General features: G+C 37.9%; 1 protein-coding gene across 2 annotated transcripts in view; it reads left to right on the top strand.

The window, feature by feature from the left end:
* Positions 1-27,115, top strand: part of CTNND2 (catenin delta 2) — a gene marked incomplete at both ends in the record, with an annotated part of 505,693 nt that overhangs the window by 405,192 nt on the left and 73,386 nt on the right. For both annotated transcript variants that reach the window (XM_079533797.1, XM_079533798.1), the window contains 2 exons: positions 14,168-14,285; positions 17,661-17,846. In XM_079533797.1, the coding sequence (XP_079389923.1) occupies positions 14,168-14,285; positions 17,661-17,846 (304 nt within the window). The remainder of the gene's footprint in view (positions 1-14,167; positions 14,286-17,660; positions 17,847-27,115) is intronic.

Here is a 27,115-nt window from a genome sequence, read left to right as displayed (position 1 = left end):
CAGGAGCAAGTCCAATGTCACTCAAAGTATGTATCTGTCAACTGAAGAATAACTGCAGCTACAGAAATCCCTTATTGTAGGAATGGTTACAGAGAAATTTAGGTTGAACATTGCCACAGTAATTTTTTATTAGAAAACAGCTCTCAACTTCATCTGCTCGTTCAGTTTGCATAATCATTCCCCTCCTCCACACCCCCAATTATTTTTCTTGTTTAATCATCAGAATTTAGAAGATAAGCACACTGCGTTCCTTGGCCCAAAGAGTGCACAGTAATGCCCCTGTGTCAGGTGACACTTGATGGAAATACGAGACACATAAGTGATCACAAGGAAAAGAACATGATTCTGCAGAAGCCTTTTCCTCTGTAAGACTGCACAGAGCTCTGGCAAAGTCCATTGTTATGTTCTTCTTTTAATTTTTTCATCTTTTCCTTTGACTCCATGCAGGCGTTTTGGTTCAGTTTTTACATAGGAAGAATCAGGACACAGTAGACATGGTAACATGCTTAGTGAATATGCATTAAATTAATACATTTGCAGAAGGGAGAATAGAATATATGAAGGCAAGGATAATACATTTCATGCCAAAATGAAAGACAAAGTGGAGAAATAGAGCCTGCTATTCATGCAAGTTTCTCGCTTGAGCATCTTGAGAGATTGATGGCAAGTTTGAAGTTGCTGTTTAGTTTAACAGAGAGTGGTGAAATGATTCAAAGCGTGTATGATAAGGGAAAAATTAAATCTCTGCTGCCAATCCCCTCCCAAGTGATTTCTGCCATACAAGTTGGGCACCAAGACAGAGCAGTGTAGAATTTTGTAATAGGTTCATGTTGGCAGAAAAGCTGAGTTGTCAGACATCATCCCTAGGGTGTAAGCCAAAAGAATAGAGAGCAGTGACAACACTGCTAGTAGTAAAGAATGTTTGTACGTTGTTTTATATGGCATGGGCTAGATGGGGTAAGTAGGGTTGTGGTAGAGTGATTCCCTTCTTTTTTTACAGGTTATTTCGAGCAGCAGTGATGCACAATGACTCTTTAGGCTGAAGGGCACGCTAGAGGGTCAGTTCTTTCATCATCTCTCAGTATGCACATAAAGCCGTTTGGAGATATGATGAAGTGACATAATCTGAGGTAGGATACACACTCTGGCAATTTCAGGTTAACTGTCATGAAAATAGGACATGAACATACATAGTTATTTCTTATGCTGAAGGCGTAATTTAGCCCAAGTATAGGAATTATGATTTACTGTGCATCACATTTTATTTTTTTACAATTAGGCAATTTATTTTAATGACTTCTTTTACAGATATTTAGGATAAAAAATCATAACACTGTGAGATGTTATTAGCAGAAAACAGCATAGATACCTTGATGTTTCTAATGGAGTTAAAATATAAGAATAAAATTGAGGGGAGAGATTGCTCTGGAAATAATAAAATGCAATTTCACATGAGAAGTGTCATAAAAATGAATTATATTGCTAGAAAGAAATAATACGAGCAAGCAATAAACGTATTTTAAGGTGCCTAACTGAATATTACGAAAAGAATACTGGTAATACAGAGCAAGTGGATAATGAGAGTGAGATAAAAGGTAGAATTAATGACTAGTAACTAGTCTTGACTTATATAAAATTATAAGAATGTGTGATTTGATAGGGCAGAAAGATCCCTCTCAGGTTTGGAGAAACACTCAGTCAATTCAATGAGAGCATCACGCACAGATGGAAAATATTTAACTTCTACTTTTCTGTGCTGTGCTGTAACCTAATTTGTTTCATTCCAATATTCTAATATTCTAAAGAGTGTTCTGCTTGGTGACTGCTTCTTGTCCTCTGTATTATATTTTCTAAGTAGCTGATAGGAAGAGATGAACCTAATAATCTGATTAACAGACTGGTGTTGTAATTAATTGTACTTATCTGATTAGTCAACAACCAAAGCTGATTTACCATCCTTTCTTCTCAAGGCTCTGCATTGATAACATTTTTTCAAGACTGTAAGGAAGATACAGAAAAGCACTTGAAACTCAGATGTAACAGAGAGATTGCTTTATAGGTTAGGGTGAGTCACTGTACTTAAGCAATCATGATCCTATTTGTTTGTTTCTCTAGGCTGATAGGATTGCTTATGGCAAGTCATGCTTTTTTCTGAACTTAATCTTCATTCATAGGATTTTCAAATGAGTAACTCCATTTAATACAACTATTTGCATTGTTTACAATCTGATCTTGGTTTTTACCTTTCTCACTTGATTCTAAAGCCAAAGCAAAATAGCAGTATTACTTTCCAATGTTTTGATTTATAAGAAGTGTATTAATAGTGCTTTTAAATGTTTCAAATTCAAAGTCTCATGCACACAGACATACTGATCTTAGGTCCCTGTGGTGGTTTGCCAGAGGAATATATAATATGTTGTAATACCTCATCCAAAACTGGTTGTTTCAATTTAGTGATAACAGTATTAATTTAAAAGCGAGCATAGCATATTGAAAAGTGAGCATTAAAACATAAAGAATAGTATCATATATCAAAATAGGACCTGGAATGCAAATTTATGTTTATATTTGCACTGTACTAAGTCACATAGGAACTGTAATGTAGCCCAGATAGAATGCTAGTCTGGCAGAAGGAGAAGTCATCTCCTGTTATCCTGGCCCTAAGATTTTTATTATCCTTCCCTCAAACATTTACTGTTCTGCATTAATGTATGTGTAATTAGCAAGCTGTACTTCTCTCTCTTTCTTCTTTAAGATGCAGGTTTTTTTCACGTTTGCATAGACTCTCAATCATATCTGTAGATCATTGCAGTTTCATCTTTTTACTGTCTTTTAGAAGGAATTCAATAGTTGTAGCACTGGGCTCTTAGCTGTGCAAGCTGAATTTGTGCGACTGAAATATTTGGACATCCTTGAAATATTTGGCCAGTGGGTCTATGTGGCATAAGGACGTTTTTGCACTTAGCAGGCTATTCACTGGATGCTCAGATTGCCTGTTTTTTCTGGGAGGCTGACTGACTCTTCAGTGTTTCATTTGTACATTTGAGCAAAAAAGGAAACCTAGGTAACATCAGCAAGACAGAGATCTATAATTTAGTAGTTTAAATACTATGGATTCTTTTATTGCACACAATTAAGGAGAGGATCTATAGGTAACAGTTGCAGTTCGCTGGAATCCAAGACACACAAGCGATTGAGAAAATTTAAATATATATGGTAGTCTTCAAATCACTTTCAATTTTTTGCTTCTATGGGTGATACAACTTTGTTCTTTCAGAAGAGACCTCTTAACTGCATACTGAGACCATATTCTGAGTGTTTGATGAAAATGGATTAAGTAATGACTCCAGATAGTACAAACTCTCAGGATTTCATGGGTTCCTAATTTCTTGACAGAGGGAAGAAAAGATGAGCAAACTAGTTCTTTAAGAGATATGTTTAGTAAATAAACTCCCAAGAGATCCCAACTTCCAACAACTCCAAATCTTTTATTCTGTGGGGGTTTTTTTTTTTCTTCTGATTCCAAAAAGCATTTCTTGTGAATTTTTTTTCTCAATTTTTTTTTTATTTGTAAGATTTATTAAGCAAACCTCTGTGTTGAGAAATGTGTCATGCTTATTTTTATGTGATAGCCTGGTCCTTTCCATATTAGTCTGCAGACAAACATATGTTCTGTATGGGACATGGTAGCATGCTGGCATTGAACAATTCAGGGTAAAGCCTGGCAGCAGGTCAGGAATGCATTTTGATCCCATGTTAGCCTCTGAAGTTGTACTTTGATCATAATCAAAACATTCATTGCAAATATTTCTGGAAGTGCAGACAAGAGGCTCACGTGTATCCCTGAAAATCACAAGCTACTCTGGGATTATGCCAAGAGGAAAAAGCTGTCAAACCCAAGAGGTTTTGTTTTCATTTGTTAGCACTAGTTGTTCTAAATCTGAGACAATGTCAAATACTTCAGACATGGATGGTGGAGAATTTCACATGTTGTATGGAGTTGGCTAAATTCCTTTTCTCAAGTTGAAAGACAGGAAGAAAATCCTTTTTCCCAGTAGTTTTAAATGTTAAAATTTTGACAGGAGAGCATTTTTTTTCTTGTACAGATATTAAAGATTTAAAATTATGTCAAAGAAACATCACACAAAGGATTTTACAAAGTGATGTCAAAAATGCTGATAAACACAGTGAGAACAGTATTTTTAAACACAGTAAATTACTGTATTTTGCAGAAAGTATATTTTCACTTATTCTGAACTCCAAAGCATTTTGCCTGCTTTTTTGCCATAGCTGTTATAAATGCAGTCTTGATGCCAAGATTTTCCCGATAATACAGCCAATGAAAGATAAAAAGGGAAATATTCTTCTTGTCATGGAATTATTTTTACTAGTGCAATTCATGCAAGATAGATTTTCACACAGGATTAAACATGATAAATACAGTCTTCAACTTTAAGTGGAGGAGAAAAATAGACTTGGAAATGATGAACAAGTAATCTGAATTTTAATACTTTAGAAATTGTTTGAACAATGATTGAAGAGGAAGGCAATTAAGAACATCAAAAATAGGCCAATTTGTAAGCATTTAAAAAATAATAATATGATAAATAATAGGTAGAACGAGGTTAATTGAAAATCATATATGTCTGATCAGTGGTTTTGTTCTGAATAACATACCAAGCTGTATAGAAATATGAAAAACAGGAGAGACTGCTTTGCAACAGTGAAGCATCTGACACAGTACTTTTGAGTTTCACAATGACTAGAATGGTTGGCCAAGGAAGAAGAGATTACACCAATGGTATTTCAAAGTGTGCTCCACCAGCCATGTAGGCATTTGTCTGGAGGCTGGCCTGGGGAACAGTGCTTGCATTAACAGCATTAATGTGTTCCGTTGCCTTTGGGTCCGTGCAAAAGTTCTAGCAAGGCATTGTATAGGACAGAAGTGCCTGACCTAATTCTGGAACAGATAGTTCACATGCAAGGAACAGTGCGGCTATAGTACCATTTGTGATCAGCTGTGTGGAGAAGTGTTCTTCCATGCGCTGTAGGTGTACAAGTTAAGAAAGGTATGGCTCTTAGACCATCAGCTCTGAGCACTGATTTGGAAGCCATTCCTGAAACATTGTGCACCTCCCCTTTCTTCTGCTGCCATGGCTGTTGAGATTACATGTTCTCTCTGGGAAACTGAGTGTTGTTTTGTTTGTACATAAAAGCAAGAAACCCAAAGCAGTTCTCAGGGTTAAATCCAGAATTCTGGATTCATAAGGTGCCATTTCAGGTTCACTTATCCTACGTGTTTCTTTGCTCTCCAAGACAAGTTTTAATAACTCTTAGTAGAGTTTTATTCATTTCCAGTCTCATATCTGAGTGAGTGAGTGGCAAAGCAGTGCTTAACTGCCAGCCAGGGTCACACCCATCTCACCACACTTCTGTGCAAAAGGGCTGCAACACATTTAGAGCTCCACTCTTGTTCAAAGCCTCTTGATAAATTCTAGGGAAAAGTCATGTTTGAAATGTTACAGTTTAAAATGGAGAAAAATGTCTTTGCTTTGGTGTCTTTAAGCTGCTCCAATTATGACCTACAGAGTCTGCAGCAGCTTCTTCCCAAGGGCAGTAAGTGATGCTATTTTTCAGCTCTTGCCACCTGAATGAACACAGTGGTCAAGCTGAATTTCGCCTCCTGCAGGTAGCATATTAACAATTTTATGTGGACAAACAGCTAGGTGCTAATAAGTGCAGTGAATCTTATGCAACCAGATGCATGTCAAAGAAATGAAAAATCAGAAATTTGCTGCTGTTGGATTTTTTTTTTTTATTCCATAATTTAAAATATTTGCTGAATATGGTTCTGTCTGCAGTATTTAAACAGAAGTTGTACTTCAAATGGAAACACAAAACATGAATTGAGGAGTTAGAACCATATTTTATTTCTTTCAGATGTGGTTCTTTGTGCTTTGAATCCTTGCAGATTCCTTACAGAAAATGTAATTTCTTCTTTTTTTTAAGAAAGTTCTATAAATATACTGGTGTGAATTCTTTTCCTCCCTGTTATCTCTTCAAAAACATATCAAAATAGCAAAAACTGATGCTGGAAGTCAGATGCTTCACAGATCACTCTCCGTGGTCATAGAAGAGCACATTTAGCCTGAGGATTGGACAGGCTGGCAGAAGTACAGTAATGAAGGGAACCTGTTGAATGCTTGACTTGGAAGGCTAATTGCTCTGATGTTTTGAAAAGGAAAGTTATGGCTGAATAATCAAGGCTAAATCACATTGTCATAGCATTTGATAGAAAGGTTAATAACCAAGACTGTATCCACATTAAACCCTCAGATGTTTGCCTAATTGCTAAGTATGCTTTTAAAGTGAAACTAACACCTGAGAGATAAAGATCTGGGGCCAAATTCTTTGTTGATATAAATTCTTTCTCGCCTCAATAATTGGAGTTGAGCAATGCTAATTAGTAGTAGAGAATTTGCCTCACAACCTGTGTTATTGTTACCCACACAGGCAGGATTGATAAATAATTAGTAGTCTGTAAACTATCTTATGAATGAGGAAGGCTATCACTGGTACTGAAAATTTTTAACAAGAAGAAATTTTCATGGAAATACTGTCCCATCTCATAGTTGAGTTTAGTACAGTGTTATAATGTCCTGCATTTTCCTGTTCTTTTTAAGTGACAATGCATTGGACTGTCATTCCAATCTGACAAAATTGCGTGGGCAATCTGCAGCAGTCACTGAAAAATATGTTTTTATTTACTGTTACTTCCAAACAAGAAGCTGTAGTCACTAAAAGCTTAGCAATTAGAAACTTAGGAATAATGAAGATAAACCATCTTGTGTTCTTATTTCTAAATTTATTAACTTCTTTAAACTTGTATGATGTCTGAGAATCAGCTAGTCTAGTTTTCATCAGTAAGGGATGATTTTAAAAGATCTTAGTGTACAAACAATGATTAAAAGGTAGAATTTGTCTAGACCCTAGAAGTTACAGTAGTGAAGCTCCTTTTAATCTGTTTAATACATGTATGAAGGATGCACTGCATGCTTACAGATATGCCAATGCAACACAGAGTCTGTTCCATTATAAAAAATTATTGAAAATCTGTAGTTTTCAGTGGACTGCTTGTGTTTGTGAGCACACTTTCCTCATAATGTGCATAGTATTGATTGCTTCTTTTTGCTCTCAGTCTTATAATATTAGACTTTTGCAGCAAAGAGCCTTAATGCTTATAGAAACAGCTGGAAGTAAGCAGAAAAAAATAGTAGCTCTCATGAAGTCATATGCTACATTGCAGACCTACTTAAAGAATCGTAACTAATCGTTGCAGCCTACATTAGGGCAGATGATGCCAGCTAGCACCAAGACAAGGCTTTGCCACTGAAGGAAAAAAAAGCTTTACCAATCAGATCAAAGTAAAATTAGGCAGCTTATAAGAGCAGCATGGAGATAAGGACAATATGAAAGTTGTTTGGTTTTAAGTGCTAATGTTGATTTGGGGAGGGCTTTTTTTTAAATGAATACTTTGTGCATTCCAAGAAACTAGATTTCATGACTGGATTGATTTTGGCATGGATTAGATGTGTCGTGGAGTCTGGTTCGCTTCTGTGAATCATGAAAATGCTTATCTAGTCCTTGATCTGTCAGCAGTCTTTAGCATTGTTGATTTTGAATTGCCCTTGGTAAAGGGCTGTATCTTTGTAGCTTTGATTTCTCTAGAAGAAATTCAGAGAAGACCTCTTATAGATGGAAAAGTGCAGACATGAAGAACAAGGGGAAATGGTTTTAAAGTTTGACAGGGGAGGTTTAGGTTAGATATTAGGAGGAAGTTTCTCACTCAGAAGGTGATGACGCACTGGAACAGGTTGCCCAAGGAGGTTGTGGATGCTCCATCCCTGGAGGCATTCAAGACCATGCTGGCTCTGGGCAGCCTGGTCTGGTGGTTGATGACACTGCACATAGCAGGGGGTTGAAACTACATGATCTTTACAGTCTTTTTCAGTCCAGGCCGTACTATGGGCTGCATTAGGCAGAGCTTTGCCAGCAGGTCAGCAGAGGTGATTATGTCCCATCTCACTAATGAGACCACATATGAAGTGCTGGATCCAGGCCTGGAATTATCACTACTGGGACACAGACATACTGGAACAAGTCCAGAAAAGAATGATAAAGATGATGTAGGGGCTGAAGCATCTCTCCTAAGAGGAGCGGATGAGAGAGATGGGACTGTTCAGAGCAGAGATGTCACAGGGTGAACCTTATCCATATGTGTAAATACCTAATGGAAGGATACAAAACAGACACAACCAGAATCATCTTGATATTAATAAGTAACAGGACAAAAGGCCATGAGCAAATCCTGAAATACACGAAATTCCACTTAAGATAAATCTTGTTTTCTTTTTTTAACCATGAGGATGGTTGAACACAGGAACAAGTTACCCAGAGAGGTTCCATAGTCTTCATCCTTAGAAGTATTCAAATTCAACTGGAAGAAGTCTAAATCACAATAGCTTTAGTTGGCTTTTTTTTGCAAAGCAACAGGACTAAATGATCTCCATAAATATTTTACAATCTCAGTGATTAGATAATTCTTTGATTCTAATGCTCAAAGCTGTTATGTTCAAATTCAAGTGCAGATGCCCGTGTCTTACTTGGCAACATATGGCATTGTACTTTTAATATATTGCTGGAGCACAAAAGTTTACTTTGCTCTTCTGCTGCTCATTTGTACACATTTATGGTCACACTGTATATACACTTTCATTTTCTATTACCTTCAGCAGTAGCTATAGAGGCAGGTCTTCCCTCATGTCCTACACATTGGAATAGCAGCAGGCAGGAGCAAAGCCTTGGCACATAGTCGCATTTCCTCTCAACAGTTTGGTTGTACTGGAGTCTGTGTTCATGATGTTCTCTGAGCAGCAGCCTGGACACTATCTCAGGCATGGCACACTGCATCACTGATAATTGTTTTCATGATATGAGGGCTTATTTCAATTAGCCATCTCATTCCAAAGCGAAAGAAGAACTTGCGTTCTGTCCTTCTGTCCTATGGCTGAATGAATCAAGGCAGCTTGTATCTGTTAACTGCAGATAGGTATGTCTCTCTGCTTATCCAACAGGCTCCTAACATCAGTGACCCTGTCACGTTCTGGTATGCCTTAAGTACCCACTAGTGATGGTACAACTTGCCAAATAATTTGGTAGGACTTTTCAAACCAAGCCTAGGAGTAAAATCTACATAAAGAAATGCTTTGAGGATGGACTTTAGATGCCTTCTTGTCACACAGTTCAAAGACTTGGTGGCCAACAGCACACAGTAAGTTGTGTGAGTCTGAGACACTAGGCAAAGCCCTGGGTAATGCAACACAAGTCCCAGATCACCTGTGTTTGGTGGAAAGCAGCGTTCACTAGAAAGCGCATCATAAAACCTAGTCTACCTTCTGGGATTCCTGCATGCTCCAAAGGGCTATCCAAGTTGAAACAATGAGCAGGAAGTTAAGAACATGTTTCATCAGTGCTGACTGCATCTGTCAGTCATCATTTTGTGCTTCAGGAGAATTATTCTCAGAATCTATCAACTTCTTTCATAGCACTTCCAATCCCCCTGGTCACCCTACTCAGCCTTTCTCTCATTCTGCTGCCCCTCAGATTTCTGAGACAGGTGACACATAGCATGTTATCAGGGCAAATTCAGTACTTGGAGGCAATTGAGGCAGTCCTGGTTTCTAGCTTCCTCATCTCAGAGCAGGCCCCTGTGCAGTGTGCAGAGTTCATACAGAGCACCTTATAGGAATAGTTTCATCCAGACCTGACACCCTTGATGCCGACTGCATGATGGCTCTCAGGACTAAAGCTCTTTCTAGAGTGCAGCAGCATTGATAATAATGGGAAGTTATGCAGTTAGTGCATGTTTATAGCTGAATAGATTAGACATTCAGTTTAATATGTAGATGGGTCAGGGTGGCTGAAAAGGCTCTTCTGGGTACAATACTGATGACAAAAGTGTGCATGTAGGAAGGGAGTTATTTTGCATGTTTGAATATGGGGCTTTCTAGTAGCTGAATGAGTGTGCTTAATAGCAAAATCTGTCTGCTTCATCACTCAAAATGATTACTGGTCGTTTTTTTCCACTCAGTTACAACTTCATTATACATTATTCTCCTGAGGAGTTTTCCCTTGCTAGCTATCTTCAGTGAAACATAAACTTGATTTCAACAACATTAATGACATTCTTTGAGTTCTTGGTTCATATAAACTTTTACTATTTTCTGGAAAATTCTCCCTTTTTTTTTTTTTTCTTTGTGGCTATTATGTCAAGTAGAAGGATGGAAAGATTGAGGCTGTGACAATTACTCTCCTTATTCAAAACTTTTTGAAATGAAACTATACTTTTTATTCATAACAAAAGTAACTTCTGAGTTCACTTAGTTTAGAATGTTGACTTTTGTGTGTCCTTTCTTATGTCACATTACACCATAGCAAGAGAATTACATATGCTCAAACATGCTTTGTCTTTATATCAAGGGGTGTGAGGAGGACCAGTCTCAATTTCATCTTTGCTAAATACACATAATTTGTTCTCAGTTTTTATTCTACATGGCTGCAGTAAGATCTGCAACTTGCAGAACTGTTGCTGGTACAGAAAAGGTCTAACTACTTGCTGTGATGCGAGGATGCTCAAGGAGAACAATCGACTCTGTAGACCTGTCTTTGAGATTTGTAGAACTATCACGGGGTGTAATGTCAAAGATTGTAACGTCCCGTATCCACAGAGGATGTCTCTCAGCACATTGGCTTTCCAGATAATCTTTCCATAGATCTCCATCTCCCTCCCCTGGATAAGTCAGGTGGATTTATCATAAGAACATTGTATAAAAAATGACATGAAAGAAAGAAATTATTTAGTACCTTCTATCTTCTATCACCTCAAATCGTACCAAAAATATTGAATAACTAAGGTACATGCCAAGCTTGACAGGGTGTTGTTGTTTTTTTTCCCGTGAAAACCAGTACATTGTATCTCTGGATAACATGGTTTCGCTTTTAAAACTGTTTGGAGATTGACACTGGAAACAATTTTTCTTACTTAGTGAGACATCTTACCAACTGTTGCTGCAGTTGAAGGTTTGCACAGTGACCTGTATATTTACAATGACAAATGATGCCTTACTCCCTGTCACACTGCCAACTACCGCTTGTTTGAGTTAATGACTAGAAATAAGAAAATTAAGATGGCAGAGTGCTTTCCTTGTCAGCTCGAGTAACCTGGGACTTGATTCTCTTCTGCAGAATTTCATAGCCTGAATGTGATTGTGTAGAGCCCTTTTATGAAAGGTCTCAGCAATGACTTACAGGGTTGGGGGTGTTTCCTTCAACAGAGTTGATATGGGAATAGTTAGATAGTACGATACATTTATTTTTAAATAAACAATTATTTCTGCCTAAATGTTAATATGAAGGTTGGATTTGTCCTGTTTTCTAAGCCATTCCAAATCTAAACCTGGAATCTAGATCTGGGGAGGGCTGCGATAGCCGTAAGCCATGTTCAAGAGACAGTGCTTAATCTGTATAGAGACTTGTAAAAGAAAAGGAATAGCAGTCATGGGAGTTCAGTGTATCCACCTTTCAATTACAGAACTAACTGGAGCATAATGAGGATGATAAACTGAAGAACAGAACTCAGCATCTCCTCCATAGAGAGAAGAAATGCATTTTCTGTGCAAGATGTGCCCCTAGTCTTCTTTCTGCATAAAGGCCCTATATTCTTTCCTTTGCTAGAAATGAATGAGGCAGACAGCTCAGTGCCAAGGGACTATAAGGTTGTCTGCATTGCTGTCTTGTTGAGGAGGAGTCTCTAGAGAGCATGGGAAGGAGCAGAAAGGCTTCCAGTCAGGCTGTGGTGATATTTGTCCATGTTAGAGAGAAGAAGAAATCACCTCTGTGAAATAATTAAGGAGAATATACCTCTCTGTTTCTAGCGATGCACGAGCCTGTATGTTTTGAAAGCTTGTACTCAGTGTATATAACTGTAAATGGAAGACACCTGGAGAGACCGTGGTAATGCAAAATACTACTGCTGTTTAAAGGGATCCAGTAATATTTCAGGGGTTTTTATTATATATATACATAATGTTGGAAGGAAAGGCACCACTAATAATCTGTGCAGTATTCTTGTAGGGCTGGATACAGCTTTCTTTCTGTTTCTCCTTATCTTGCCAGAGGGTAGGAGTTTCCAGTTAAATAAGTCTATGAATCCTCCCTTCTCTTCACGACCCTCTGTCCATCTCTAGTATTCAGATCCTTGCCTCTACTTTTCCTGCTTTTGCTGTACTTACAGGCAAAGCTGCTGACTTTACTAAGGGGACAGTCTACTCAAAATACTCCTAAGCCAGAGTCTTCTGCTACTGGGGCACACTGTTTGGGAAAGACATGCTCTGAAATTTTATCTTCTGATTTGTCATCATCCAAAGGGAATTCAGAGGATTTCCATCACATCAAAGAGGGATCCAGTGGAAAATTTTTTCCAGTTGATGCTTTCTGGATGATAGAAGAGGGCACCCTAAACTGGAGGAAGGTTCCTCATCTGCAGCTCCTATAGCAGCAGGGAAAGAGAAAAAGCATTCCTTTTAGAAGAGGAGTAAAACCACAAAAAACTTGAAACAACACAAAACTAGCAATGGCTTAATAGGAGGCATTTCTGATGTGCAGTGTGAGGAGAACTGAGGAGTCTCTAGGAGGATGGAAAGCAGGAATTTGTAAGCTAGGAAGTTAAAGGCGTTTGTTCTGGTTACAGTTTCTGGGCTTTATGCTCTCCATGCATACATGAAGGGAACAGTATTGAATTAGTTGGGGCTGCTTGCAAGAGAGCAGGACTAAATAGGTCAGTGTGGGGATGCAAATATAGCTGGAAAATGGTGTATGTATTTGATCCAAAAAAATCTTTGGTGCTTTGTTGGAATAGAAACACTTCTTTTAGATGTCAAGAAGGCAGAACAGGAAGAACTATACAGACAAAGAATTGAAAGGAGACCTTAAGTTCTCTCACCTTCCTCCTAAAAGTCATTCTCTTCTCCCAAGATTCTCATCTTCTTTCTGTCTTTAATACCAAGACAATTTAACATGGTATGAGGGGAAGAAAGTGCCTTGCCCTCTTCCCAAATGAAATGCCCAGTGTCCTCTCTTCCATTTCCAGATGTTCATACTAGGCAGTTAGGGCTGGTGTCAACACTTCTCTGTTCTTCTTTTGTGTGAACTTCAGAAGTGAGGAGAGAGGAGCAACAGATGAGCACCTCAGCAGAGGGATGTCTGTCCCCAAATTGGAGATTGCCAGTTCACCCATTTCCAAATCAGAACTGCTGCTGGATACAGTTTTTCACACTTTTTCTTGACACTAACAAGCACGGGTTCTATTTATATATACACAATCATACATATTTGTCTTTTTATATCAGTATTTTGAATTCCATGACACATTATTCATTAGATTTTGTTTTAGTTGTATTTTTATAAAGATGTTCAGAAAGCCCTCTGGCCCTGTTTGAAATAACTTGCAAGTAATTATATAAAGAGAAGATTGCAGCACTAGTGTTCTCTCCAAGAGGGAGAAAAAGAAGCACTCGTGTAAAATGAGAAACAAAGTGTTTTATGTTAGGCTTTGATAATTTTTTCTTCTATGTTAAGAGCCCTAGCCACTGGGCTCTTCAGTTTCCAAGAGATGTTTTTCGCAAAACTTCTAGACTTTTCAAAGCTTTATTTATATGTACAAATGCACATTTAAAAACACTTTTTCATTAATATAAAAGCCATTCTTTAAAAGAAAAAAAAAAAAAAAGAGAGAGAGAAAAAAAAAGAAAAGCAACAAAAATTATCAGCTCTTCTCCAAATTTTAGTGAGTTGTGAGTCTCAGCTCAGGTAGGCGCATGCTGCTTGGCATCTCAGCCCTTTCTTGTGGAGGACCTGATGCCTTCCATTTGCTCCGCTCTGTGTTACATTTCCAGAGCTCATTCACAGCTGTCTTCATTATTCACAGCTCTGAAGTGATGAAAGGAGAAAAAAGCAAATGTTGTAGCTTGATGTTAATTGTGAGAATGTTTTAGGAGGGGCAGTGAGCACAGAAGCTGTGCAGGTGGTAACCTTTGCTGTTGCCTTACAGGAATGTCAGCTCTGCTGGAGAGGAGGCCCGCAGAAGGATGAGGGAATGTGATGGCCTGACAGATGCATTGCTGTACGTGATCCAGTCTGCTCTGGGGAGCAGTGAAATTGATAGTAAGGTTTGTCATCTTTGTCTTTTTGGGAGCAAGAAATCCAGATATTCAGCGTACCTCAGGACTATAAAGCAATAGCTTTTAAAAAAACGTGTCCCAAGGGATGCCTTATCAAATAGTAGTTTAAAGCATCATTTTCTTTTCCTTCTCTTGAGCTGTACGTTTATGTGTGCTAAATATTGGGTTTGTGTCTAGCTGTGTAATGTGTCAAGGTAAGCATACATTCCTCTCACTTTGATTGTTATCAGAGAAAATATAATAACTACTTTAAGAAGAGCAAATATGTCATATTCCATGTAAAATTCCTTGCACCACTCTGCCAGGCTTCCCTTAAAATTGATTTTTGGTATCCAGTATGAGACAGAACTAATAACAGTGTGGTAGGCTTACAAGACAAACAAACAAAAAAAAAAAGTGGGCAATTAATAAGCAGTTTCACAGTGCTAGCAATGTGACATCTTCTTTGAGGAGGATCAATGAATGCTTTCAGTAACTTTTAAGATGTATTTTTATGTCAGCATCACTTCTCTGAAAGCACTAGGGTACAGACAGGACTCTTCAAAGGTGGACGGCACTGTTTAATTAAAAGGAATTCAAGGACTTACAAGCTGAAGAGTTGTAGTACATCAAATACATTTCAGTATTCCACAGAAGAAAAAAAGGGCTAGCCTCAATTACCTTCTGTGTTCAGTGTATTGTGCTAAAGCGCTTCCAACAATCTTGGTCAATTTGCCAACCTTTAAAAATTCCATAAGAAAAGCATTCAGTGTAGCGATGTCTTAAAACTGGCTATGGATTTTTGAACGATCTTCCATGGAGTTGTCCCTGGACCTCTGATGGCTTGCAAATTGAAGATTTGCAAATTTTCTGGTCATGAACTAAACCAAACATTAAAAATGCTGATACTTTCATGGTAGGGAAGGAGGAATAATGAAAAGTTTGTAGCATGCAGTGCAGGTTTAGTGGCAAAATAACTAAAGCCCGCAGCAATTCAGAGGTCTAGGATCACCTTTCCATTAATAAACATTTAGTGAAGTAATAACCAAAAGAGCCCAACCCACAAGGCACTCACCATGCTTGCATCAGGGTCCACAGCAAATCCAGAAGCCACAAGCTGCCTCCCACCCCTTCATCTCACTTCCCACAGTGCAGCTCAGAAACACAGGGTTGTTTTTAGCTTCATTAGCTTTGGGAATGCTGAATCATGAATTGTGTCAAACCTGCCTGATTCAGCTTGGCTGCAAGAAAGGAGAAGACAGGGAGCTTCAGTGGAGCAGACCAGGAGGTAGACTGAAGTGGAGGAAGTAGATTGTTGCCTTTCTCACAGCTTCGCTGCTGCTCTTTCTTTGTAGATGACTGGGCTGATTTCGAGATTGTTATACTATTAAAAGGGTTAAATAAGGAGCGCAGAAAGTTCTCTGTTTTGCCTCTTATCACTAATATAAAATATTCCATTTATGCTCTCATTTGTAGCTATTACGACTTTGTAAAATCTGTAGGCTGTGATATAGAGGAAAAAATGAGGACAAGAGAGAAGAATTATTTTCCCTGCCTGAGTAGTTTTAACCTCCTGTCAAGCTGGATTTTAACTATGGTGGCATAAAGCACTTGTGCAGCTAAATGCAAAACATCATATTGTAGCCATAGGTCTTGCATCCTTTTCCCAAAGCTGAAAGTGATTTTAATTAAACCCAATATTTGAATAACTGCCTCTAAATCACTTTTTAATCTAGTGGCCATTCATGATGAAATGTTAGAAATATCTCTAGGAAAGAGGAACGTGAGGTCCCTTGAAAGTTCAGAGCTACAAATCAGAAAGAATAAAACCTACTTCTTGTCTTGTATGAGTTCATCCAAATGGCAAAGGTGTCAGTTGCATTTGAGGCATTATCACTTTCTACTGCAAGGTAATGTTGTCCTTGTAGTAGACTCAGTTAAAATTGTGGGTTTTTTTACAGAATGAGAATTTAAAGTGTGAAAATTGATATCCATACAAAGGGGCAATAAAATGTCAAACTTTAATCAACACAAAGCTGCAACTTAAGCAAATTGCAGTTGTACAGAAGTAATTATTAGCACAAGTCAATAAAATTAAAATGTGGAACTGTTAAGGATAAGTTTAAGGTAGTAAACTTAAAAAAATATTGTGGTCACTACAAGGTCATAGCTTTCAGGTAGGAAAGAAGCATTAGAAGTTTTTGCATTTTTCTGTATATTTTTATGTATGTGTTTGTATGTTTGGCTGGAGATTTCAAATCAGTGCAAGTTTAATTTGAAGTTTCATTCCTTAAAAAAAAAATCCTGTCTAGATGTTTAATACCTTCTCTTTGCTATCTAAAAAACTCTGCCAAATATTACAGGGCATAAGCTCATTCAATTCATGGAAGTAAATGCAGCTCCATCTGCTTGCCTGGCTGGTAATATGGCAGAGTAGGGTAGAGCTGAAACCTCATACTCACTCTGTTCTGGGTTAGTGGAGCAGCAGAGCTGGAATGTAGCTTCTGTCTTCATAGAACATTAGGAACAGTTGAAATAGAAATAGACAGATAATGACTTTTTCTTAACCATGCCTTCATAAAATTAAGTGCAGATTATTCTTGAAGCAGATAGCAAAACCAAATCAAACTAACTAAATGAATAGGATTCAAACAAGTCTAAAACTGAACTTCTTTTAGACTTGCAGAAATTATGCTGAATTATCACTGCCATCATTTTCTTCCACTGGGTTTAAGTCTGCTTCAGAATTCCCTGCAACGTCTTTTACAGAAGACCCAATCTATTTAGAGGACAAATACATAGGAGAGAAAAGCTGTCCACCAATTATTTGCAGCCTAGCTAAAAGCTAAAAGTAAAAATATCAAGATCACTGAAATTCATAGTCTTGCTTTTTAGCCTCCAGAAACATAGCCTGTTCATGCTACAAATACTACTGAAACAGAACTTGGAAGCCGTTTCTTCTGACAATTACCATATATATGATGGCAGAAATAAGTGTTATTTCTGGTTTAAAACCAACACACGCACAAAACCATTGTCGCTTTCATTTCATGTCATTTTCTCCAGTTTGAAGTTCAGAATGACAATAAAAATCCCATGGAAAAATACTGCCCAGACTGGTTTTTTTTTTTTGTTGGTTTGTTGTTGTGTTGGCTTTTTTTCCCCCATAAAAGAATGTGTGATATCTTGCCAGATTTTCTAAATCTCTTAAGCAATAGTTACCAAGGGAGTACTCATAAATGATCAGATAAGTATTGTACTGGGAAAATGTATCTGGAAAGATCAATTATATTGCATCTGCTTTGTATACAGAATGAGAAAGGAAGTATTTCAACTTCTGTTTTTCTTTTGTTTGTTGTTTGGGTTTTTTTTTACACTTTTCAGACCGTTGAAAACTGTGTGTGCATTTTGAGGAACCTCTCATACAGGCTAGCTGCAGAAACATCTCAGGGACAGCAGATGGGAACAGATGAACTTGATGGATTACTCTGTGGTGATGCCAATGGAAAAGATGCAGAGAGTTCAGGATGCTGGGGGAAGAAGAAGAAGAAAAAGAAATCACAAGATCAGGTAATGAAAGACACTTGCAGTTGTATTGCAAGTAATTGGAGTGCCCATCATGAATATCATTATTGTATCATGAGATGTAATTAATGCACATTAAGCACATGGGACATAATGTGCATAACTGTTACCTACTGAGATCCATCACTAACCCATGTCCCCTAGTGCCATATGCACACATCTCATGAACATCTCTAAGGATGGGGACTCCACCACTTGGCTGGACATCTTGGTTCAGTTTATATATTATTCAATTTATATATGTGTATTTGTTTCAGAATTAGTTTCATATTCTGCTTCTGCATTTTAAGAGAAAACTGCATAGAACTAAATTAAGCTGTGTGAGTGAATGTGAAGAAAACACACATGTTTTTGTGTAATTAAAGTTGTTTCCAAAGATTGGAAATTACAGTCCTGATAATTTTCTTAAGTTACCTGAGAGGCTTTTGTTTTAGATTCATGTAGCAGAAATGCTAAGTCACAGCTTAACCCAGTGATTGAGCACCTGGTGGGAAAGCAAGGCCAACCCAGGGGAACTCAGCTGCATGCAATGCACCTGAGTGACCAGAAGGGGTGGATCCACCCCTTCCCAGACCTCATTTAAGGGTTGGCAGTGGAGGCAAGGGTAACTTGCTGGAGATCCCTGCCTACCTGAGGCCTTCTGAAGGTAAGTAGCTTCTTTCCTTTATTTTTGTGGCTGTTGCATTTGAGCAAGTCCTCACTTGCTATAGTCTGGAGCCTTGCTACTCTGCTGTCGTTGCTGTGCTTTCTGTCACGTTACTGTGCATTTATGTAAAATTGTGTTTATTTCGTTACTTTCTCTTTCTGACTAAAAAGCTGAAGAGTGCTGCTAATAATATTACACGCTGTGTTGTATCACTGTTGTATCAGTAAACACCCAGAGTAGCACTGAGAATGGTTACTGGCTCAAGGACTTCTTCCAGCTACGGGTGCTTCTTTTAACAGATTTAGTTCTTTCCGTTACCACATATTTCTCTTTCAGACTATTTAAAGGCTATATTCATTTGAGTAAGCAGTTAGGTAGACAAGGTATTTGGATAAGTGATATAAACTATTAGTGAAAATACTCAGTTCATAAAGGCAGCATCTATTAATATGGAAGAGTTAGAGTAATATAAGCTAAGATTCAATTTCTTGTGACTGGTAAGACTTTTAATTTCACCTGCTCTTGTTGTCAAACACTGTAGTCATCAGATAGTTTGTATTTATTATGACTTTTTGTTGGGATTCCAGTGTTAGGCTACAGTGGAGTTAGAAAGTGGTAAAGCAAGCTATCACAAAATTGTCAGAGTTGGAAGGGCCCTCCAGAGATTGAGTCCACTTCCCCCTGCCAAAGCAGACCCCCTACAGCAGGCTGCACAGGTAGGCATCCAAGTGGATCTTGCTATCTCTGTGGAAGGAGACTCCATGTCCTCCCTGGGCAGCCTGTTCCAGCGCTCCATCACTCACCATGAAGAAGTTCTTTTGCATATTGGTGCAGCACTTCCTATGCTCCAGTTTATGGCCACTTCCCCTTTTCCCATGAAGCAGTCGTTGTCCCTTTTCCTACTTTAACAGTTCTCACACTGTACTTGTGGTTATCAAAAGAGCCAAAACAAAAATATCATGTCTGGATATTAATGTGTTCTTCTGTAATTGCCCTTTCCTTCTCGATGCTCTATTTAGGAAGATTTTTCCCTCTACATTTCTTTCTCATCTTTTACATCTTCCCCGGTCGTCTTATAATTTCTGGATCTTGGGCTACTTTTGTTTCATCATTCTTATTAGACTTCATTCTATTTTAAAGATTCCTTAGAACTTATCTTCCTTCTCCTCTAGGCCTTTTGGTTGATTTCCTTTACAATGTACCGGCTTTTGCCTTCCTTTAGGTACACTTTGCCTGTTTCTTTGATCATTCATTATCAGTATGCAGCATAGAAGAAGCATCTTCAGATCTGCTTGTGTTTGTCAAATTGAATGGTTTAGTATATTAAAATAATAGTAATAATAAAATTGTGCACATCTTCTCAGGCTTACATTCACTAGGATTTCCTGCAGTAAGGAAATTAATTCCCCTTTCTAAAACTAACTTTGTGTTGCTCAGGACCACTTTACCTTAGATACATTAGAATAATATTTCTAATATTTTTTTCTTTCATCTCCTTTTCATCTGGACAGTTTTTCAGGATCCAGATACATTCTTTACTACTAAAAATTAAGACTGAATGGAAATCCAGGTTGTTCTTTTCTATGCTCGGTCACAGCCTGGTTGACTGGATTTCCTGGGTTTGTGTGTGTAAAGAGAAAGAGATATTCCTGTGTGTTGTAGAGGTTATTTTTGCCTTGCAAGAACCTTCTACAACTGGATTGTTTTGTGTTTCTCAGTATAGGCAGAATTCACCCCATCCAAATCAAACTTATTTACTCTCTCTGCAGCTTCCAGGAGAATATTTTTCAGGTGTCCTTTGATGATACGTTGTCACCCAGCATACTGACTGATGCACTGCGCTTTACACATGAACATTTTCTTTCGCAGTAATCTGACAGGTTTTTTTGCAAGACTTAATGTTTTTCAGATAATGCCTTTTATAATCTCTTTTCAATTTCAGTGCTTAAGCTGTTACCTGCTGCTCATTCTATCCATCAGAACAGATCTCCTGCTCTTCTTGGGATGCTGTATTTAGAGTGCTCATTTCTTTAAGTGCCTCAGCAGAGAAGCTTTTATCCTCTTAAATATGTCATAATATAGTTCTGAAGAGCATGCTGGCAATGGACACTGTTTTACCTATAAATGAGCAATGGAGTCTTCATAGGATATGATAATCGAAAATACCTGAAACACTTAAAGCATGACACTGAGATTGAAATCCTTGGGAAGAAATTTGAGGAAAAAGATGGATATAAAAATAATTGCTTACCCAGATGCTTCTAGATCGAGCATCAGATGAATTTTGGTAGGTTGTATAGGCTGGGAGTGCATTTTTTAATGCCTGAGATGTTCATGGCATACACTGAAGTATCTTCTTTTAAGCTCCATGGTATTGGTTATTTACAGATACAAAAAAAAAAAAGTTCAGTGTTTAAAAACCAGTGGGTTTTTTGTATTTGTGCTTCCTTTTGTATTCTTCAGACTTTAGCCAGTCATGTTAGAAGAAGTGCAGAACATAGGCACACTGCATCATAAAATCACAGAATGGCTTGGGTTGGAAGGGACCCCAAGGATCAAGTTCCAACCCCCCTGCCACAGGCAGGGTTGCCAGCCAGTAGATCAAGTGCTTGATTGGATTGCCCAAGGCCGCATCTAGCTTGGCTTTAAACACCTCCAGGGATGGCCCTAAGCATCGTGATGCTGCAGTACAGGGAAGTCATGTCCAGTTCTGCAGCCTGTTAAGTTTTATGTCTCCGGAGAACATGTGCTGATATTGGTATAGTATCTTTCTTTTCTGGCAGCAGTTTGTGTAATGAAACTGTCTCTCTTAGAAGATTAAGTTCACTTCATAATGTGGGAAAAATGTTCAGATTGTAATGAATGTAATTGTGGGATTTTCCTGTAACAGTATACTACTTTGGTTCTTCAGTTACTTTCTCAAGAGTATATTTTCACAAATTCTCTCTAAAGTGACCAATGTAGACTTATGTATGGTGATCATTAATTTTAAGTTGAAGTATACAAATTATCTAAGAAGTTATAGTAGTGGGAGCACTGAAATTGGGCAATAGTATCAAACTTATAATTTTATATGTAGCATGTGGTTGAAGTTCTAGTTTTCTGTTTTAAGAGAAATTAATCCTATGCACACGTAGGGAGCTTTGTTTCTTAAACCATAAAACAAGGGGAAACCTCTAATGATGAAGTTGCTTCTCACTTGTAAAGAAAGAAAAGTTAATTTCTTTGTTTCATAATATAGGAGACAATTGCTGCAGTTTCTCTAACTTATATGTCACTTTGTCACGGAAGTTTAACTCCAGAAAAAGCTCAGACCTTCTAAATACTTGCACTAAAAGCCATGCACAACATAGTATCAATGTTTTAAAAAAAAAATAAAAAATAGAAGCAAAACTTCAGTGGAGGCTTCAGGAGTTGTGAGATGTACTTGTCTGTATTTGACTGAAATACTGAGAGCTGCAGTTTGTTCTGCCATAATTGTATGTTCTTCGTGGTAAGCTGTTAACTAGTTGAGTTCTCACCCCACAAAGCTCCCCAGCTATAGAGGGCTGCCTCCCAGACCTGAGCATAGTAGGCACATCAGTGTCTCTACCTCGTGTCCTGCCACTTTCCAAACAGAATTTCTCTACCTCTGGAAGCTTTGTTACTGCTTTTATTATTCTCACTGTTTTGCCAAGAGGCTTGTTCTTTAAGCTGTGTGAGAAACAAGAATTATGACAGAAAGCAGTTAAGAAAATTGGGTATGTTATCCAATTTCAGTAAAAGGGCCAGGGAGTTGTCATTAATCCTTATTTTAGTTCTTGTTATGCAGCCCATTATGTGCACATGTGTCATTGTTTCATTTATTTTCCTTTTCTCACAAAGAAGAAACAGGTTTACCTCTTGGCTTCGTGCTCTTCTCAAATTCCTCATCTGTGAGCACTCGTCAGCCCAGAATCTAGCCCTAGAGCTGCCTTTTGATTGGAAGTGGCACTTGTGAAATGAGCCTGCCCTTCTCTTTCACCTTCTGTCAGGAGCCTTAAGATAATAACAGCAACACTTCAAGTTATATAGCATTATGAATTGACTGGCACGCATCTTTAGTATGCTAGGTAAATGGGCTGTAAATCCTTCTATAGCAGTAAAGTTGCCATTTAACTTTTTATTATAAGGTATCTTTGCTGAATGAAGAAGCCAAGTGAAATTTCAGGTTTAAGATGATAATATTTCAAAAAGAATAAAGAATAAATCTGAAGTAATGCCTTTTCATATGGTGAGGCCACTGTTCTGCCAACCATGTTTCAATACTGTACTGTTGAATACCAGATTATAAAGCACAGAAACAGAAAATAGGCAGCAGTTCCTGTTTTTTTTTTTCACTAATAACTGGAGCCAATTTGGGGGATGAAAACCTCTATTGTTTGTATATTGTGCTTCAGAAATGTATTTTCACTTGTTATTTCCTTGTCTTTCATGAGGTGGTTATGCCAGGTGCTGTTTAGCAAGAAATCTATTTTGATTACTTCCTTTCAGCACTTCTGTTTCTAAATTCTTTGCATGCACATAAAGCCATGGGGATCACTCAATATCATGTATGACCAAATTGTTTTCAAAGTCAAAACTTGCAGGGCCATTAAATGTGATTTTTGGATTTGTCAATTTCTGAAATATAGTGCAAAGCCCACTAGTTTCAGCTCTCTATGGAGACCAGTGAAGAGAAGATGTAGTTAGATGCCAAAGATTGTAATTGCATCAACTGAGTTGAGCCTTTTCCTGGTATTCAGTACAGTTTCACTATAAACACTGGTTTGCTTTTATTAAAATGAGGAAGAAGGTGATTGTCTGTTGCAGGGTGTTGAGGAACACCTCAGTGATTTTTTTTTTTTTTTTTTTTTTTTTTTTTTTCTTCCTTCTCTCAAAGTTCCTTAGTAATATGAAAACTTTGAAAGCTTTTTTTAGAGTACTCTCACTTTCCTAAGTATGTTGTTCTTAAAGGTCTTCATGTTCAGCTTTTTATTCCTTTACCTTCATCCTTTCTTTGCAACATTTTCAGGAAATGAGAGATTTGTATCTCAGCCACATAACAAACAGTTTGTCAGCTTCAGTCACAATATATGTGGGCAATTTCAGCTGAAGCAGGAAAGCCTGCAAGGAATACTTGTTTATGACTTGCTTTCTCCTTAGAATAAGCTTGGAAGAGTAATTGAGTACAGTTGTTCTCTTTTTCAGAGGTTCATACCACATCCACAGCCTATCTCAAATAGACCTTATTGATCATTCCTGATGGTCTGCAACAACACAGTGACTGTTCAAGTAATTCACTGGGTAGAGTCGTTTAGCACACTGCCTCAGCTCATTAATACTGAGCAAGGTGAGCTACAAAGCAGCTTCTGCCATGTCTTACCCATCGTTTGAGAAAATGTATTGTGATACAATTTGGAGGAAATCACCTTATTTTGGTTCAGGCATTTGATGTTTTTATTTATGGAATACAGAATAAATGGGTGAGGATTGAAAAAGTCTTTGCAGTAGCTTTGTTTCTGACCTGTATTAACCCTGCATACCATGCAGCAATTGGGCTGTAGGGCTGCAAGCGCTGGTCTTTTCTGCAAGGAAGAAGGCAAAAGCAAAAAAAGCTGAGATCCCCTGTGCAGGAGCGAAGAGCTAAGGTGTGAAGATAGGAGGTGCATGAGAAGTCATAGTTGTTTGTACCCTCTGTGTCCCAGCAAGGACCAGGAACTGGCTACAGGAGCACCTTTTTGTGTGACCTTAAAGCTGCCCGAGGCCCAGCACATCTGCCATGCATGGCTTGCATTTCAGCATGCCATGCAGCTGCTCTGGTCACAAGCTTCTACTCTGAAGAGTCGTACAAGAGGCTTTGCAACATCATTGTGTTTACTGCTTCCTCACTGCACACATGGCACCGAACTTTTCAACCCTCACCATGGCTCTGAGGCATTGTGGTGTTGAGAAAAAGGTTTCCCACAGACAGGAGAAAACTCCCTTAGTCAGTGATGAATTAAGATAATCATCATGTACCAAAAGATAGCAGCAAGAATGGCAGGCAAAGGCGATAATTTGTCACACGTTTTTAGAAGTGTTTTGTCATTATTGGGTAGAATGGCAAAGCCACATCAAATATTAATTTCTGTGCAATTATGATTCCTGGTGCTCTACATGTACCAGTACAGCTCTATTTATATCAGTTGATTTTCTCTAAATTTTCAGCAGTCCATGGGATTATGTGACTGTAAGTATTTGAGTTTTTTTTAAAAAAAGTTACATCTCTTGTGCACAAAAATATATTGGGTAGACCTAATGCATTTGATACATAAGTATATTGTTCCTGAAATAGTGTAATGAATACACTCTGCAGGCATTGTTCAATTGTGTAATGCTTCCATGACATGTGCAAATCAGAATTGGAGGAATAAAGATCTCAAGTTGTGTCTTTGGACATCACAAGTTGATCATAAAGGGTCTTACTGAGGTAGAATGCCCAAACGTGGTGTGAAGTTGGATTTGACCTGTAAGGCAGATTTTTCACTTGTTTTCCAAAAAATTATGACAGTGCAAATGAATAAATTCCAAGAGTTAAAATAAGAACCAGATTGTAATGTATTTTTATGGGTAGGTGAAAGGACACTTCTGGCAAGGGTGGTGATTATTTATATGGAGAAAAAAGGAGAACTGAATCACGTACAGTGAAATCAACCTAGTGGTTTAATGGCAGAAATGTATTTAAAAAAAAAAAAAAAATCAAAGTCCTGTAACATCATCTTTTAAAGGGATTTTTTCTTTAAAAGGCGGTTTTCATCTTGTTTCTGGGATGTTGCTGTGCCAGGTCTCTTAAACTCTGGTAACATGTATCTACTGTAGTAAGTCTTATATCTGAGCAACTTTCTGGTATTAAACAGTCATAGAGTCATAGAATGGCCTGGGTTGAAAAGGACCACAATGTTCATCTAGTTTCAACCCCCTTGCTATGTGCAGGGTTGCCAACCACCAGACCAGGCTGCCCAGAGCCACATTCAGCCTGGCCTTGAATGCCTCCAGGGATGGGGCATCCACAGCCTCCTTGGGCAACCTGTTCCAGTGTGCCACCACCCTCTGTGTGGAAAAGCTTCCTCCTAATATCTAACCTAAACCTCCCCTGTGTGAACTCAAAACCATTTCCCCTTGTCCTGTCACTATCAACTCATGTAAACAGTTTTTTCCCCTCTTGTTTATATGTCCCTTCAAGTACTGGAAGGCCATGATAAAGTGATCCCACTACCTTTTCTTTTTGGTGTTTGTTCTACTTCAATTTAAAAAAAAAAAAAAAAAAAAAAAAAAAAAACTTCTGATACTCAGTAGTAATAATCTATCAAAACTTTGATTACATTTGATTAAGGTGTTATAGAGGGTATTGGATAAGGCTTCACTGTCCTTTAGGTCTAAAGTTACCTTAAATAAAACTATAGTGATGTTCTGAAAATGAGAATCTGTGTCTTTCTCAATGTAATTATTGTTGTTGCTTTGAGTCATAACTGATTAAATCATCCAGGAAAATTAATAGTTACAGGTCTAAACAAGGAATTAATTTGCCATGTGCTATTTTTGCATGTGTAGTAGATATTTAATGTTACAATACATATCTGCATAATCACAGTAAGTTCTAACTCAAGGTATTTAAAACTGTTATGTGCCATATCATGAAATCTGTAGGCCTCAGAGGTTTTGAAAAGACTGTGCTGAAGATTCAAGGACTGGTTTTAGCAAAGGTATTAAGGCTGTGAGTTTTCTAAATCCCTTTATCTAGACAAACTAGGGCAAAGCACAATACGAAATGTACAGCATATGTAGATAAAAATAACATATTTAAAATATCATTAAAAATGTATTACAGAAATTAATTTTTGTTTTTTGAAAGTAAGAGTGGTCTTTGAATTTCCCTCTTTTAAGATGTTTCATGCCTACATGGAAGTTCTGTGCATTTCAGGAGAAAGACAAATCACTGTTCTCGTGCAATAGTTTGTTCACACCTATCAATAGGTGTGGCTCTTTATGTAATATCCACCCTGTTGTCCAGGCTCCATTACTACCTGTTTTGGATATCACTGTAGTTATTTCCATGTATTGGTGGGAAGAGTCAGGTATGTGAGAAGTGATTCTACCAAACAGATCAGAATCTGAACCTGAAGGTTGCCAGCAGTGGGCTGGCTGCCTGAGGATGCCTGCACTGGGAGGTCAGAAGTTGTACGGCTGTGATGATGTGCACTGCAGTCGGGCTCTAGGACTTGTTAAGGGATTGAATGCTTATGTTACTGAATGATTTAGGTTTCCATAGTGGTGGTTCTTGTTGACTTTCCCTTTCATGAAAAGAAAAATTGCAGGGAACTTCAGATCTTTTCCTGTGCAAGTTCTAGTTTTTAATTCTGAAGGTATGTTTTTATTCAATTGGTTTTTATTCCTAACCAAAGGAATACATGCACTGAAGGTTTTCATTATGTCACCTAGCTGTTGTGTAGGAAACTTGGTGGAGTTTGGTTTCTCCATAAATAATCAGGTTGATATGCTGTAAAGAGTGACTGCTTACCTACATGCACACACAGGGTCAGCTGAGACAACTCTCAGTATTTCACTGATC

Source organism: Tetrao urogallus (assembly GCF_951394365.1).
Source record: "Tetrao urogallus genome assembly, chromosome: 3".
NCBI lineage: Eukaryota > Metazoa > Chordata > Aves > Galliformes > Phasianidae > Tetrao > Tetrao urogallus.
Note: the sequence above shows the minus strand (reverse complement) of the source record. Positions and strands in the feature narration are given on the sequence as shown.